Source organism: Microcebus murinus, chromosome 16 (genome assembly GCF_040939455.1).
Source record: "Microcebus murinus isolate Inina chromosome 16, M.murinus_Inina_mat1.0, whole genome shotgun sequence".
NCBI lineage: Eukaryota > Metazoa > Chordata > Mammalia > Primates > Cheirogaleidae > Microcebus > Microcebus murinus.
Genome location: NC_134119.1, coordinates 30283180 through 30299827, shown reverse-complemented (window position 1 = coordinate 30299827; position 16648 = coordinate 30283180). Strand labels below are relative to the sequence as shown.

The 16648-nt window shown below is 52.5% G+C and overlaps 1 protein-coding gene across 1 annotated transcript in view; it reads right to left on the bottom strand.

Moving 5' to 3' along the window:
- Positions 1 to 16648, bottom strand: part of EFCAB8 (EF-hand calcium binding domain 8) — a 59916-nt gene that overhangs the window by 41873 nt on the left and 1395 nt on the right. The window contains exons 2-6 of the mRNA XM_012754930.2: positions 14549 to 14717; positions 9745 to 9863; positions 8209 to 8312; positions 5433 to 5568; positions 2699 to 2798 (exon numbers count right to left, since the gene is read on the bottom strand). Coding sequence (XP_012610384.2) covers positions 2699 to 2798; positions 5433 to 5568; positions 8209 to 8312; positions 9745 to 9863; positions 14549 to 14717 — 628 coding nt within the window. The remainder of the gene's footprint in view (positions 1 to 2698; positions 2799 to 5432; positions 5569 to 8208; positions 8313 to 9744; positions 9864 to 14548; positions 14718 to 16648) is intronic.

Here is a 16648-nt window from a genome sequence, read left to right as displayed (position 1 = left end):
GCCCCACCCTGGCCCGCACACCAGGCTCCAGCCTTTCAGCGCCTCGGACACAGCAGGCCTGTCCCACTTCGGGGCCTCTCCACTGCCGTTCCCTCCACCCAGAACACTCCTGGGACTCCTTGAAGACCCATCTCAAATGTCACCTCCTCAGAATGGCCTAAACGAGGACCCCACTGTTGTTCTCCTCAGGTCCTTGTTGTTTTTTTTTTTTTTTTTTTTTGGATTTTAGATGACTTGGACATTCAGGTCCTTGTTGATTTCCTTCCTGGCACTTCTCCCGGCCTCTAACCACTTCTTTGTTCTGTTTGGCATTTAGGGTCTGTCTCTCCTTCTCAAACGTGGGCTCCAGGAGGGCAGGAAGCATGTCCATGTGGCACCCTGCAGGATCCTCAGCGCCTAGCACAGCACCGAGTGCTCTGCGGAGGTTCACTGAGTGACTGTGGGTGACAAGCAAATGCTGACCCTGGGCACTGCGGCCAGCTGGAAGCCTCGGTCCCCTGTGGCCCTCGGCTATCCCGTTCATGCTCTCTGAGCTTCCCTCCAGGTGCTGGCAGCAGACAGAAGCAGAGAACCCACGCCAGGGCCTGGCCGATCACTCACCCGCCTCCTTCCCAGGGCAGGGCTCAGGCCAGCCCCGTCACCCCCACTGCTAGAAGCCCCAGACCAGGCAGGGACCTGCCGGATTATGCACAGGTGCGGATTATGCGCAGGTGCGTTGTGAGGAAGGGCTCACAGAGAAGACTTCCTGCAGCCTTGGCCCCTTCCCCCACTCTGTCCTGCACCAGCCCCTGCCAGGCTAACCTTTTGAAACCTACTTTCGTCCTTTTCAAAAGCCTTCAATGATGCCCTTGTATCCAGCTGCCTCAGCTCCGAACTCCGCTCAGAAGTCTGGCTCCTTTCAACCCAACCACCCTCAGTCCCAGCCTCTGTCTAATGAGCCACAGCCTCACCGCTGCGCTATCGTCCCCGCCTGAGTGGCGGGTTCTGGCCCCCTCTGCTCTGCACATGGCCAGCCACCGAGAAGGGGGGGCACAAGAGGAGGGCTGGCTGGGCTGGGGCCTTAAAAGCCAAGGGTCACACAGGTGCCACTTCCATCCCTGCCTCTGTCCTTGACTGAGTGCCTCTGAGCAGATGACAGCTGCTCCATCGGGACAGCAATGATGAAATGGGGTTCTAGTGCCAAACTCTCAGGGCTGAGGATAGGGAGAGAACACCAACAGCACCTGGTCTTCGGGGAGTGGGCACTGCAACTGAAGCCCGAGTGGGCCACAAAGAGAGGGCTCCAGCTGGCGTTGATGACGGCCCACTTTCCCCTTCTGCATCACAGTTTACCCTCACAATGATGTTAACAGGGACTGGGCACCCAACATGTGCCCCGCGCTATGACAGGGGCATCACACACCTAACCACTAAGCCCCACTCACCCTGGAGACATGTATTGTTGGCCCCATTTTACCACTGGGTAAACTGAGGCACCAGGAGGTAAAATCATTGACCAAAGTTGTATATCTACAGAGTGGTGAGATCAGGTCCTTGTGATTCCAAAGTCCCTGCTTGTTCTAGAACAGCTGCTCCGTCTTCTCCCACTTAGCCTTGTGTCATCAACTGTAGTTTCACTTAGCCATTTCCTCTCCCTGCCCACCTCACAAGTCCACTCAGTCGGATGCTTCATCCATTCACTCATCTATCCAGCCACCCATGCATAGTCATCGAGCATCTAGGAAGGGCCAGGCACTGAGATACAGAGTTGAGCAAAACAGACGCATGGAGCTTCCTGGCCTCATGGAGCTTCCAGTCTGGAGGAGACAGACGCTAAATTAAGAATCACACTAATAAATGATGATTACACTCAAAAGGGGACTTTGAAGGAAAGAGGAACAATCTCACGAGGGTCTTTTTAACAAAGGAACCTGACTTGGACAAGGTGGTCATGGAAGGCTTCCTGGAGGAAGTGACAACTGAGATGAGAGCAAAAGAAAGAGCAGAACATGCAGGAGTGGGGAGTGGTGCAGGCGGGATGGCAGAGCACACGACAGAGGCCACAGAGTCCACCAGAGGAGGTAAGAGAAGGCCATGGTGGCCTCAGTGCCATAGGGAGAGGGACAGGTGAGGAGGAGACTGCTGGGGGAAACAGACGTCAGACCTTTTAGGGCCTGTAGACCACGCTGAGGAGCCCATCTCACCCTAAGAGCAATGGGGGAAAGTTGAAGGCTTTCTGCAGACAGGCATTTTAAAAGTGTGCCCTGGCTCTGGGGGTTGGAGGGGAAGTGTGGCAAGTAGGAGGGGTTTCGCTGCTATTTACGTGAGAGATGAAGGTGGGCTGGACGAGGAGTGGCAAGAGATAGCAGGTAGAATCGGGACTGGAGATAAACTGGTTATGGCCTCTGGCTTATAAACCTGGATCTGTTCAACATCCGTGTATTCATTCCAGCATCTACTGAGCACCCCTGCCTACTTGGCGTCGGCACACAAAGTGGGAGTCGCGAAGTCAACAGCAGGAGTGACTGGCCCTCCCGGTACCTCTGTGGCACCCAGCACTCGGCAGGCCCTCACTAACCACACTCTGACTGTTAAGGCCTCACCACCGGGCAACATTCCAATCCGTGTTCACAGCTGCTCGGCCAACAGACCTCACGCAAGTACAAATGCATGGTTCCCAATGGCTGACAGCCGCCCTGGAGAGCCCCAGTGGACTCACCTATCTTCTGTTCAGCAGTTGCAACTGCGACGAGGTTATTGTTGTGCAGACACACCATGTCAGTGACCCACAGCTGCTGGCTGTGGAGCTGCTGGTGAAGCTGGCCAGAGGAAGAGCAGAAACGGGCTGGGGAAGTTTGCCCAAGAAGCGCAGGAGGCTCCCCGCAAACCCTCTGCTGCCACACGAGGCCCTGGAGCCAGGCACAGACTTGGCAAGGAGCCCAGTGCTACCCTGACTGCTAATGATGGAGGTCTTGGATGAGTCTCAGTTTCCACATCTGTAAAATGGGCTTAAAGAACACACACCTTCACGAACCCTTTTAGAGCAGTTTCACTGTTCTATCAAAGCCGTGAATGTACATAGCTTTTGATCCAGGGAGCTGTTTCCAAGACATATGTATGGGTGTGTTTGCACGTACTCAAGGGCACTGCAGCACTGCTGTGACAGCAACAGGCCAGGGACCGCCTGGAAAGTGCTGCTTATGTCAACCCACAGCATGGGACATCACCCAGACACTAAGAACAGGGAGCTGTGCACAGGCCCAGAAAGAAGAGTTGCCAAGATATATTAATATCAAACGAGTAAGCAAGGTGGAGAGCAGCATTACAATGTGCTACCACTTGTGTATTTAACAAGAAAAGAGGAGGGTACAAGAAGAGGCTAGCCATGGAGGAACACTCCAAAACTGGTCACAGAAGTTGCCTCCAGGGAGAAGAATTAAGGTCTGGGGAAGGGAGACTAACTTTCTACCATCTGCCCTAACCCTAACACCCCCAATGCGTCTGAACCTTGTTTACCATCTGCAGGTGTCACCTGTCAACGCGGCTTACTCATGAGCAATCGTTCTGCAAGGCTGCGAGGAACAAATGGAATAACGATTGCCAGCACATCAGGGGTGGTGCCCAGCACTCACAGCTCAGCGCCAGCACCCTTCTGTACTCTGGTGCCACGCTCACATAACACGCACGCAGCAGAACTGGAGTTAGCACCCCAGGCAGGGGAAGCCACAGCAAAGCCATTTCAGCAGAAATGAGCTGCTATGTCCCTGGGCAGGCCAGCCCAACAGGCTTGGATTCGAGAGAAAGGGGAGGAGTTGGGTGTGGTCACCTGAGGAATATGCTATTTACTCCCTGAATACCCACAGGTTCTGAACTGAAGAAAGCAGAAGTATGATCTAGAAGGGGCTGGGGGTGTTTTAAAGCAATTCCTCTAGATAAATGTTCAGAAGGAACGGTGAAGGCAGGAGGCAGGGAGCAGACTGTTTCATTGGAACTCAGCACCAAGAGCAGAGAGGCCTGTGCTCCCCGAGGTACCTCGGGCAGTGAGGACACAGAGCCCCTGAGGCCCTCTCCCACGCCAGGCTGGGGTCAAATCCATATATCCGTAGCTGCATCACTCCCACCACTCCCACTGTGCAGATGAGAAACGGAGCACCCTAGGGAGCTTCAGTGACTTCCCAAGGTTGCCGCACTCGTGACTGAGGCCCAGGCCCCACCTCAAACTCCAGGCCTTTGCCTCTGCGTGACAGCGGGCACACGGTGAGCGTTCACAGGCCATCCACAGAGGCCCACTCTTGCCAAAATCTACCTGCCAAAGCAGCCCCTCCAGGAAGAATCCCAGGTCTGCTGGGCGTCCCAGGGAGCCTTCCTCTGTCCTCTTGAGCCCTCCCAGGCTATGGCTTCTGAGGGGCACTGAGGTGACCACGAGCAGCCACAACCAGGAGCTCAGGCTGCAATGTGCCCACCATCAATAGACACACACAGAAAAGGAGGATGGAGGGTGCCAGAAGCCACAGCCTCGGGAAGGCAGACAGGACTCCCCCTGGGTGCGCCTAGGAGGCTCCACAGACCCTAATTCCATCCCGGCCCTCTTCCCCCAAGGCATGGCCCTGATGCGACTATGCCACACTCTGCAGTGACACAGGCTTAGAAAACCCTCCATGCTGCACGCAGATTCTCAAAAGCCCATCTGTAGAGCCCTGGAGAGCAGTGCTTTCCTCGCTAGCTGGAGGAGTCTGCACTGGACTGGCAACACCAAACGCACAGTGGGTATTCCTGAGTGTCTTGTCGCTCTCTACTCCTGCCAGGAGCTGAGGGCACAAAGGCAATGATGATGTCGGCTGATAGGAACTAGGTGCTTGCTGGGTGCCTTGCCCTGCATACAATATTCTGTCACGGGGTACTACTACTATCCCTGTTTGACAGATGAGGAAACTGAGGCATAGTGCCTTGTCTAGGGTCACAGAACTGGCAGGTGGTACAGGCAGGATCTAACCCTGGGGCCAGGCTGGAAAGCCTATGCTCACAGCCACTGGGATTTCCTGCCCAACCCAGGCAAAGGGTTTAAATAAGCAGGACTGGGGACAGCACGGGTGTGACTGACTTATAGCATGTGAGTCTTGCTGGATGATGATGCCATTCACTGAGATGGGGACACAGAGAAGTAACCCTGGTGGGCCAGGAGAGCTAAGGCGACACGCTGTTTGGGCAAACTGGGCCTGAGGTGTCTGTGGGACATCCACGTGGAAGGGGCATCCGGGTGGGGTCCTGCTTCACCAAAAAGAAATGTGAGGCTCCCATGTGAAGCCAGTATCCGACCCAGGGGCTGTGACCACAAGGCCAGGATGCTTGGACCACAAATCCCAAGAGCAAGCACGCTCCGGGTCCGGCCACCTTTCCCGTCAGGGCGCTAAGACCGAGGCTCTCCAGCACCCGCATGCACAGGCCCCACTCACCCAGAAGGACTTGATCAGCAAGAAGGACTCAGACCAGAACTGCAGGGTCCCGTCTTTGGTGACAGTCAGGAAACATCCAACCTTCTTGAACCGGCGGGTTAAAAATTCCACTTTCACAATCTCACAGCCATGATTCCTAGGAAGGTGACAAGAGAGAGAATTGTCCACGCAAGAACAACTCAGAAAGCAGGAGCACCTGCACAGCCCCAGAGGGAGACATGCAGAAGCGAGCGCGCAGAGCGTGGCTCACACACGCAGGCACGCACTCGTGCATGCTGGAAACCGCAGCTGGCAACACATGTGGGCTCTGCCCCTCCTCCAAGCAGATCTCTCCTGCAGCAGCAACAGTGGCCAAAGAGAGAGAGCCCCACGTGTGGCGCTGGTATGAGGTGGGCTCCGAAAGCAGCAAGCTTACGGCCAGCCAGCCCCCTCCCCGTGCAACGGGACAGAGGAGATAGAGAACAGATGGGACAGGGGTCTTCTGCAGTGCTTCTTTTATGGGAAAACAGCAGCGCACAGAGGGCGGGCGCAGTGGGACTTATAACGGAAAACTGAGAACTAATCCTTTCTAGCAACAGCTCTACTGCTCCAGGGTGGAGTGGGAACAGAGCCCAAGAATGAGACAGCAGCTGACAAGGGGGCAGGGAGGCACTGGGGCCCCAGCACCCAACTCTTCACAGCAAACAGCTCCTGGGGCAGGCCTGGCCTCGCAGGACGCCCCCCTACCACCTTCCCAGCAAGCCTCAGCGCTGCCTTCCTGCCCCACCTGGGCTAAGCCAGCTTTCTGTTAAGGGCCACGGCACACACTCTCCCACTTAGGCTCCCAATTTGGGGGCCCGGCAGGGCAGGTGGTGTTGCCTGGCCTTACAGGGACCCAAGGGATTGCCATTTGCTTGGAGCTATGTCCTGGTTACCAGCAGGGCTGAAACTGGAACCCAGCTGCCTCGACCCCTACCCCAGAGTCCTTTCCAAATGTTGCCGTGGGCATGGTCCGACCTGACCCAGGGCTTCAGGAAAAGCCATGTCACTGTGAAACTCGACTGCCATTGCTACCTCTGCAGAGGACACAGGGAAACACACAGCCGGACCCGGTTCTCCTCTCCCCCGCCGTCAGGCCACAGCCCTGTAGGGAGCCTGATGAGTGTTCCCAGTGCCCCCCTAGTCCTCACTTCCCATCCCACCACCTCATCAGGCCCAAAGACCGTGCGGAACGGGCGTGACAGGTGAGAGCTGTGGAAGGGACGCCAGCCTCAGGGAAAGGCCATCGCGGAGTGGCCCCGGCTTCCTCACCCGCACGATGCCGTATCGCCACCTCCCAGGGCGGCGGGATCAGGTGAGATGGTGCACTTGGTGCGCCAGGCCTAGGCTCAGTCAAGGTGAGCCAACTCCTAAAAGTTACCCTTCCACGAAGATAACTCTACGTGATTTGGTTATTTTCTCCACCAAGCTGGAAATGCTCTCTGGGTTTATAAAATTGCACAAACAAATAAGAGAAAATTGGGATAAGCTACAGGCCTTGCTAAGTTTCTCCCAGTCTATTACATTAGCTCATACTCCCATTGCCCCAGCCTATTTCTCCATGACTGTCCACTCTTTATCAAACCCAGCACAAAAACATCAGGTTTTTTTTTTTTTTTTTTGAGACAGAGTCTCACTTTGTTGCCCAGGCTAGAGTGAGTGCCGTGGTGTCAGCCTAGCTCACAACAACCTCAAACTCCTGGGCTCAAGCAACCCTCCTGCCTCAGCCTCCCGAGTAGCTGGGACTACAGGCATGCGCCACCATGCCCGACTAATTTTTTCTATATATATTAGTTGGCCAATTAATTTATTTCTATTTATGGTAGAGACGGGATCTCGCTCTTGCTCAGGCTGGTTTTGAACTCCTGACCTCGAGCAATCCACCCACCTCGGCCTCCCAGAGAGCTAGGATTACAGGCGTGAGCCACCGCGCCCGGCCAAACATCAGGTTTAACTGCTTCTTGGGGTCTTCATTTCTTCATGAAGGCTCAGCATCACGCAAAACTTATGTTAAATAAGTCGTATGCTCTTCCCTGCAAATCTGTCTTCTACTGCAGGGGACTGCGCCAACGACCCTAAGATGGCTAAGAGGAAAAGACGCTTCCCCTCGCCCTGAGAGCCCGGTCCCGTGGGCACAGAGGCTGGCAGAGGCCCAGGGAGGGGCGGGCACAGGTGGGCAGGCAGACGTCGAGGCACAGACAGAGCCGCCAAGCTCCAGGAGGCACAGAGGCACCTGCTCCCAAGGGCCAGCCCCACTGAAGCCTCCGCGGCCTGGCCCGGGGCTCGAGGAGCAATTTCCTCCGTCACCTCTGGGGAATGCCCCACGCCAGCATATGCCAGCCGCCGGTGGCCCCGTGGATAAGACGGCCACTGGGTCTTATCCCACTCAGCCTGGCCAGCAGAGGATGCTGGAGAAGCAAAGCAGTACGCTGCGGGGACAGGGCGACGAGACTGGGACGGAGCAGCCCCACCACCTTCTACCTCTTGGCCTGGGGCAAGCCACTTGAGCTCTCTGAACCTCAGTCTCCTGATCTGTGAAATGGGGACAAATTCACCTGCCTTAGGCCCTCACAAATACCTACAGGGTTGTGAGGCTGAAATGAGCCACAGGACATCTAGCGGCAGGCCTGACACCAGCCCATGGGTCGGCCCGGAGGAGTGGCTCGTGGGCTTAGGAAGGGGTTTCATGGCAGGGCGGCACCAGCACTCCTCCAGTCACCCCCTCCTGCCCACCAGGTCCAGGGCAGAGGCTCCTTACAGGGGGATGACCGTCATGGGAAGGATGAAGTGCAGGCGGTACTGGTTCTTCCTCATCTCCTCTTTTCCCTGGAACTCGTGCATCATGTAATCCATATACTTTTCCTGCCTCGGGAAGAGAACGCAAGGGAGGAAGGGTGTTGGCAAAACAGTTTCCGCATCTGCTTTGGGAGCCCCAGCCTGGCTCCTGGGGTCCTTCCCCATCTCTCCCAGCCCCTTCCAAGGAGCTCTGGAGGCTGCTTCCTGAGCACTGGCCAAGGGACTGAGCAAGCAACCAGCCCATTCTGGAACCCCGGCTGTGTGAAGGGCCTATGTGCCAGCACCTGTGAAAACGGCGCAGGTGCGCTTCCCCCTGACCGCGCCAGGAACGCTGACGCCCCTTCAGCGCACCGCCACCCTGGCCTCTCAGGGGAGGCTCTCTATTCACCTATGTGGATAAAGGGACTGGGGCCCAGATAAATACGTAGGAGTTGCCGGAGCTCATGTATCAAGTTAACAGTAGGTGAGGACCCAAAACCAGGGCCACCAGGGCAACTCTAAACCACACGCACCAGCTCCTTGCCATCATGGCCAAGGCCAAAACGAGACACCATATGATGCTATAACAAGAAATAGGGAGTTATTAAGAAGGATCACTGTGTAAAGGGCAGAGAATGCTGGAAACATGTCTATTACAGAATGTCAAGAGAAATAAAGGCAAAATAATTAAAAAAAGAAACCCCAGAATGTATATCTAAGCCAAGGGGGAATTCATCTATGAATTCTTGAGGCAGGCTCCCAGGGCTTGAACACTGGCTCAACTGCTAACTAGCTCTGCAGCCCTGGGCAAAGTTTCCTAACTTCTCTGTGCCTCAGTTCCCCAACCTGTCAAATGGAGGTAAACAATAGCACATACCCCACAGGACTCCTGTGAGGTTTTAGTAAAATAATACATAAGGTATTAGCACAGTGCCCGGTGTAAATGCTATTAATACTTACTGCCATCTTACTACACCAATATGTCAGACTATGTTGTACTTTTCTGTATGCTTAAATGCTATATATGCTCATTGCAGAACATTTAGAATCAGCAAAAAACAAAAGCATTATTATAACGATGCTGTAAAACCCTGGTGTTTTGGGATTTAACAGCCACAGGTTTGCCTGTTCCTGGGTGAACATAAAGGACCATGAGAGGGTTGTGGCACCAGCGTGAGTGCAGAGCTGGGCAGGAGGTTGGTGGGCAGGAGAGCCACGGGGTGGGTGGGGAGGCCCTTGCTGCCCACCGCTGCACATCCCACAGGTCTCATGCAGGGACCAGTGACAGATGTCACACACTCTTCTGTACCCCAGGAGAGGAATGAGCTGCAATGAGGCAGCTCACAGAAGTCTCCAGAAGGACCTCTCAAAGACACCCCAGCTGGTGCCAGCATCCACGGAGGCTTTCTGATGTGACTGCCCTCCCGTCTTCAACCCTGCATTTGCCCCACTGATGGGTCAGGGACTGTACCTTCCAGCCTCCCTCAAGCTACCTGAGGCCGCGGGGCACCCTCCTCACCCAGGTGACGAAGCCATTACAGTCCGAGTCCACCTTCAAAAACAGCGCCTTCAGCGTATCCTCCGATGCACCACTCAGAACCTTCTTCATGGCCTTGATGAAAGTGTCCATGTCCAGGGCTTCAGAGAGAGAAGTGAGAACAGCACCCCTCAATCACAAGACACTCAGCCTGTCACCGGCCACAGTGTTCTCAGGGGTCTGGGTGCTGCGAGAACATGCGAGGACCACGTTCACCAGGTGCTTCGCTGCCTGACCTGCAACCCTAGCTGCCCACCACACGGGAGAAGACAGGAGATAGCTCCAGCCAGAGACAGAGAGCCTTAGGAGGCTGCCCTCTCCCCAGCCCCTCGGACACTGCCTCTCTCTTGGCCCTGTCCCACTTCCTCACGTCTCAGCACCCACCTCATCCACCCTAGCCTAGGCCTGATTCCTGAAGCTTCTGTTCTCACTTAGTTATGTTTTGCATCTTATCTGTTCCACAATCAATCACCCCACAACTACTGACTGAGCACCTACCCACGGGAGCACCGTGCTGGTCTCATGGCAGTGGAGGGGGCAGCTACTAAAAAGACCAACTCCTATTTCTGAACATTTTAGACAGACTACGCACTGAGACAAAGAAAACTCTCCCAGGAAAAGGAGATGCAAAATAGTATACAATGGCAACAAACACACATTAATAAATTCAAACATAGAGAGGTAAAGTGCATCTGTTAAAAGTGGGCCAGGCACAGTGGCTCATGCCTGTAATACTAGCACTTTGGGAGGCCAACACAGGAGGATAGCTTGAGGCCTGGAGTTCAAGGCCGGACCAGCTGGAGCAACATGATGAGATCCCATCTCTACTAAAATAGAAAAATTATCCAGGCATGGTGGTGCATGCCTGTAGTCCCTGCTACTTAGGAGATTGAGGCAAGAGGTTGAGCCCAGGAGTTCGAGGCTGCAACTGCAGCCTATGACAACGCCACTGCACTCTAGCCTGGGCAACAGAGTGAGATTCTGTCTCTCAAAAAAAAAAAAGTAATTATCAAAAGTAATTATCAAAACAAACTCTAGCTGGAGGAAGCGATGAGGAGAGGAAGAGTAGGCGGGGACAAACTACTCTCTCCATGCTGGGTTTTGTTTGAGAATAGGCCAATAACCCCTACCTAAAATCTTTTTTAACCATCACAGTCTTTAAAAAGTGCTTCTAAAAACCTGTACAAACATTTGGAATCCTCACAGTGTCTTGCCTGGCTCCTCTCGGACCTCACCTCCCGCTGCTGTCCCCATTGCTCTCTGTCCCCGTAGCCGTTCCTCACACTGCCAGGCCCACACCCACCCAGGGCCTCTGCAGGTCCTGGTGGCCTTGCCTGTGGTCCCAGTGGTCCCTTCCACAAGAAATCTTTCCCTGGGACTACCTAAAGAGGCCATCGACCTCCACTGCCTGACTCCACTGTCCTTCCTGATGTTGTCTAACACTCTCTGTTTCACTGTCTATCTTTCTGTTTTCTGTCTCCCACTGCAGCCTGGGATTGCAGGAATGAGCCTGTTCCCTCTGTGGCTGGGAGGGACCACAGCCAGCAGACCCTAGCCCCAGGAGACACTAGCCCCAGCAGTGTCTAGCAGACACTAGCCCCAGCACCCAGCAGACACTAGCCACCCTGAGGGTTTCTGGGGACACCAAGATGTGCTGGTGACGACACCGCACACCAGGTGTTGTCCTCTGTACTTTATGCACACGGAAACTACTGAGGGAAATATGACACAGTGAGGTGAGATCACATGGCCAGTAAGTGGTGGCACTGGATGCTACCCCAGCAATCTGGCCTCCAGCTCATGCTCTTAACCCTACTCTATGCTCCTCATGAAACACGCAGCACAGTGCTACAGCAGTATTACTAAGATTTGTTGACGGGCTGAGTAACAAATGAAAGCCTGAACAAAACATGTCTAGCTTAAAGAAGGACCTACCTTGCTTATGTGGAGGTCTGGCCAAGAGGCTTACATGCTTTGGGTGGCACTTAATGGTCATACCATGTACAAGATGGACGTCAGGTGGCAGTCCATGAGCACTGGAGGCTTCCCTTGGGAGAGCTGGAGTCACACTGCCTTTGTACATTTTCAAAACCTCCCTGGGAGACTGACAGGCTCCTCTCTAAGAACCACTGATCTCCCTCAAAGACCTGGGTTCAACCTGCACGGAGGAACTTGCAGCACAGGAGGGAGAGCCCGGGTGTGCCCCTCTGCCCTCCAAGGCAAGGCCGATGGTCAGCGTGCCCGAGGAGTGGCATGGAGCCCACGCTCATCATCTGCCTCCTTGAAAGACACTTGAAAAAGAAAAAACAATCCCATATTCCTTACCCTTAGAAAGGAAAATAAAAATCTCAGGACCACCCCACACACACACTCCTTATACAAAAGGGAAGGTAAGGGCCCCAGGCACCTGTGCAGCCATGGCCCCACAGATCGTTCATAAGGAAATTCCTTGCTGGCCTCCCATAAGCAAGGACATGCAAATTCTAATTTTAGGTCTGCAGGCTACGTCTAGCTCCTACAACTAAAGTCTGTTAACGATTACAAGTTTATCTTCCCAGGTGCAGAACAGAGACAAGGTAAGACAAGATCAAACACCCTTCCACCTACCCAGGGACATCTACACAACTGATGCTTTCTTCACTCCCTTTTTCTCCTCTAACGACCCCCCCTTACTTATGTAAAGTGTAGACTTCCTGGGCCTAACAAGAATGTAACCATTTGCTCCACTGCCCAGCCTCTGGTTTGTCTGTTTTTTTCTGTAGACCCTAGTCCCTCCAAATACTGAAGCTACCAAATTCCCCTTCAGAAAAAAAAAAAGTCACAGATTTGTCTGTGGTTTGTGTTTCTCCTGGGCACATCCTCAAACTTTGGCTTAATAAACCTCCACTGAGTAAGTGAGATCTTTGCCCCAGTCACTAATTTCGGATTGTCACCCTACATCAACAAAAGGCGAATTTTCCTTTCTCCCACTTAAAACCATGGCCGGTTGTTTTTGTTTTGTTTATTGTTTTAATGAGAAAGTTCTTTTTTACATGGATATGAAGACATATTAAAGTAAAAAAGGGGGAAAGCTTGTTAAAATTATTTTTTCTAAAAGCAAGGAGTAGAACACTATGGGCAGTAGGCTCCCACCGCTTATAAAAAATGCAGGAAGCGACTAAATGCACTTCTGTGATTCTAAAGGTCACAGGAATTGGAGAGCAGTAACCTCCTGAAGGGACACATCTGGGCACATGGGTCAGGGGAGGGAGACACTTTCTCTGTATACCAGAAAGGTATCACAGGAAAAGCACCTTTTGAATTTTGAACTGCGTGAAATATTGCTATTCAAGACCAACACAAACACAATAAAAACCTCCAGCCAAAGTTAGTCCTGCCAGGGTTCCCCTAGACAGTGCTGGGTGCAAACACCAACACTGAAGAACTCCAATTAGGAAGCACCTCATTTTTAGGTGAGACACAAATCGTCCCTCATCACTCACGTTGCACCTTCATAAACTGAGGATTTGTCAGCCTTTCCTGCCCACATGACAGTGTGGCTGTAAACTCAAACACAATTAACAGGGCCAGGAAATGGGGCCTCAGCACTCATAGTCTAGTGGATATGAAGAAAGATGCCTTTAAGTATTCCTGTTGTTTGACTTTTGGGAGTACCATCCCAAGGAAGAAAAAAATCAAGCTCTAAAGAGAAAAAAAAGTGTGATATACAGATGATATATTATTTAAACTCAATAAAACTGAAATGTCCAAAAATAGAGGAATAGCTTAGTACACCAGGGGAACACCTGCCCCCATTAGAAAGGACTGGACGATTACATAGCAATATGGAAAAGTCCTTAATATACTAACATTAAGTGAAAAAGAATGGTCTGAAATTACACATATAGTACAATTACAGACATCTGAAAACACACATGGCCATCTGTGGTGGAGAAACTTAAGGAGGCCCCTATAACATCCACCTCCTGGTGTCCATGCCCTCCTGTGATCCCTTTCCCTTGAGCATGGCAGGACATGTAACCAATAGAATATGGCCCAGGTGGCAGGCTGTAGGGACTACGTGCATATGATTACATGATGGTGTTATGTAAGACCGCAACACCCTTCGTGCTGGAGTCTCTCTCTCCTTTGTTGGCTTGAGCCTTGCAAGCAGCCATATTGGTGAATCCCACATGGCCAGGCAGTGTGAGAAGCCTCTAGGAACTGGGGGTGGCCTCCCACCAATGCCAGGAAGACACAGAAGCCCTCAGTCCAACAGCTGCAAGGAACTGAATTCTGCCAACAACCTGAGTGAGCTTGGAAATGGGTCCTTCCCCAGTCAAGCCCTGGCTGACACTGCAGCCCCAGGTGACACGACAGCCCCCGCTGACAACTTGATTACAGCCTTGTGAGACCTTACGCAGAGGAGCCAGCTAAGCCATGCACAGGCTCCTAACTCCCCAGAACTGTGAGATGATTAATGTGTGTTGCTTTAAGCCACTAAGGTTGTGGGAATATTATTACACAACAATAGATAATAAACCATACATGTGCAACTGTTTGGAAGAAAACATATCAAAATACTAACAGTGGTTGTGTTTGGGTGTTTGGACCAGCGGTATTTTTTTTTAATTTTCTAGACCCCAGATAGCCTCCAATATGTTTATAATACTTACATAATGATTAAATTTTAAAGAAGATACTAGATACTAAAATGCTTGTCAGGTTTGAAGGCTCCACACACCCCAGGTACTGGGTCCCACCCTGTGTAGAAGTCACAGAGATGGGACCCACAGGGAAGCTTTACCTCCAGTCGAGTCATCGTTCTCCTCAAACATTTTCTCTATCTCAGACAGGTACAGCTCAGTAAACAGCCGAGATCCATGATGGATGTCAGACACCCGGCTAAAGGTGACGGACGATGCCTGCAAGCCGAGAGCCTCCTTTTTCTTCTGTAATACACTTGGGGTGAGTGTCTAGAACGAATGTGACAAGAACCAGGGACTGAGAGGGTTAATTTCCTGAGCCTTTTTTAGCACATCTTATTTAAAGAGAGACTTTTTGAGGAAGAACAGGGTGAGGAGCATTATGATGTTATTAACTGATGGAAGCTATTAAGTCCTCACCACTGTTAGACCAAGGAAAATCAACAAAGATCTAGGCTGCTTCTCCCAACTCTGGGGAGTTAACTATTGTTCCCCTTTTACAGATGCCATGACTGAGGCTAAACGAGGTTAGACACAGCCAAGGTCTTGCCTTACACATAAAGCAACTTTAATTTATTAGGTGCTTCAGTTCTGCAACTGTATCATTTCAAATTGTCAGTGGTCGAAATTCAAGACCCCAAGGAAAACAGCTCCATCTTCCCCATCTTACCTAGACAATTCGATGTGGCCCCAACCAGCCCAGATGTCCCACCTGGGACAGATCAGCCTGTGTGCCCCATGCCTGGCCTCCGTCCCAACACACACCAATGCCCATGCTGACCCCCCACCAGGGCCTCCCTCACCTCCTCCAATTCATCTTTCCCAGACTCCCCCAAAAGCTTTCCCTACCCCTCCAGTACTCAACAATGCTTCTCCCCCTCAGCACGTGCATCTGACTCATTTGGACATTAGCACAGTGCTCAGGTCCTCGAAGGCTGCTTCCCCCTGATGACTCCAAGTGTGCACAGCTGATGACCACTGAGCGGCAACCAGGCAGTGCTGCTCTCGAGACGCATTGCTTTGGGCTTCAAACAATCAAGAAGACTTTAGTGGCCAGGTGCAGTGGCTCACACCTGTAATCCTAGCTCTCTGGGAGGCCGAGGCGGGAGGATTGCTCAAGGTCAGGAGTTCGAAACCAGCCTGAGCAAGAGTGAGGCCCCATCTCTACTATAAATAGAAAGAAATTAATTGGCCAACTAATATATATAGAAAAAATTAGCCAGGCATGGTGGTGCATGCCTGTAGTCCCAGCTACTCGGAAAGCTGAGGCAGGAGGATTGCTTGAGCCCAGGAGTTTGAGGTTGCTGTGAGCTAGACTGACGCCACGGCACTCACTCTAGCCTGGGCAACAAAGCAAGACTCTGTCTCAAAAAAAAAAAAAAGATGACGACTTTAGTTCAAAAGCCAAAAGGCAAGGGGTTGAATTGCCCACTCTCCCCACCCCAGCCCCACCTAAAGAGCCAATGTGCTCAGTGCTCATCTTCCCATGAACTTTCATTCAATCACTTGTGGTCTATACACATTTGTTGAGTGCCAGGCACGGTGAATACAACAGTGACCACAGTGAGGGTCTCTGCCTCCATGGAAACCAACAGAGAAGTGAGGCCCCAAATTAGAAAGCGCTGTACCACCTTGTCTTCCCTCCTCCTCCTATGGACACTTACTGTCCTCCCAGCTGATTTTTACTGGGATCCACCTCCCACCTAGAGACTTTCCTCTCCCACATCCCTGCCCATCCTGAACTCTGGTCTTTTTCTGGGACAAGCACAATCTTCCCTTCCAATCCACCTCCCAACACTCCACCTCCCAGCCGTCTTTCCAGGAGGCAAACCTGATCAATGACCTTATCCTGGCTCTGACACTCTCCACACTGTGCTCTCGACCCCCAAATCCTGAGTGTGATGTTCCGAGCCCTCATAACCAGCTCTCATCCACCTTTCTAGTGTCGATGGCTATACCATGTTCCAAGAACACCAACTGCTCCCCACTGCCCCCAAACCCAGCAAGCATTCCACATTTGCTCACCCTGTCCCCTGTGCACAACACAGCCTATCTCCCCCAGCAGGGAACTCGACCCACTCTTCAGCGTCTGCCTCACATGCCACCTCCCCAAGGGAAGTTAAGCTTTTCCATAACTTTCACATGGGAGGCATCACTGCCACCTCCATGTCCCCAGGCTTTGTTCCTATCTTCCTCTCATG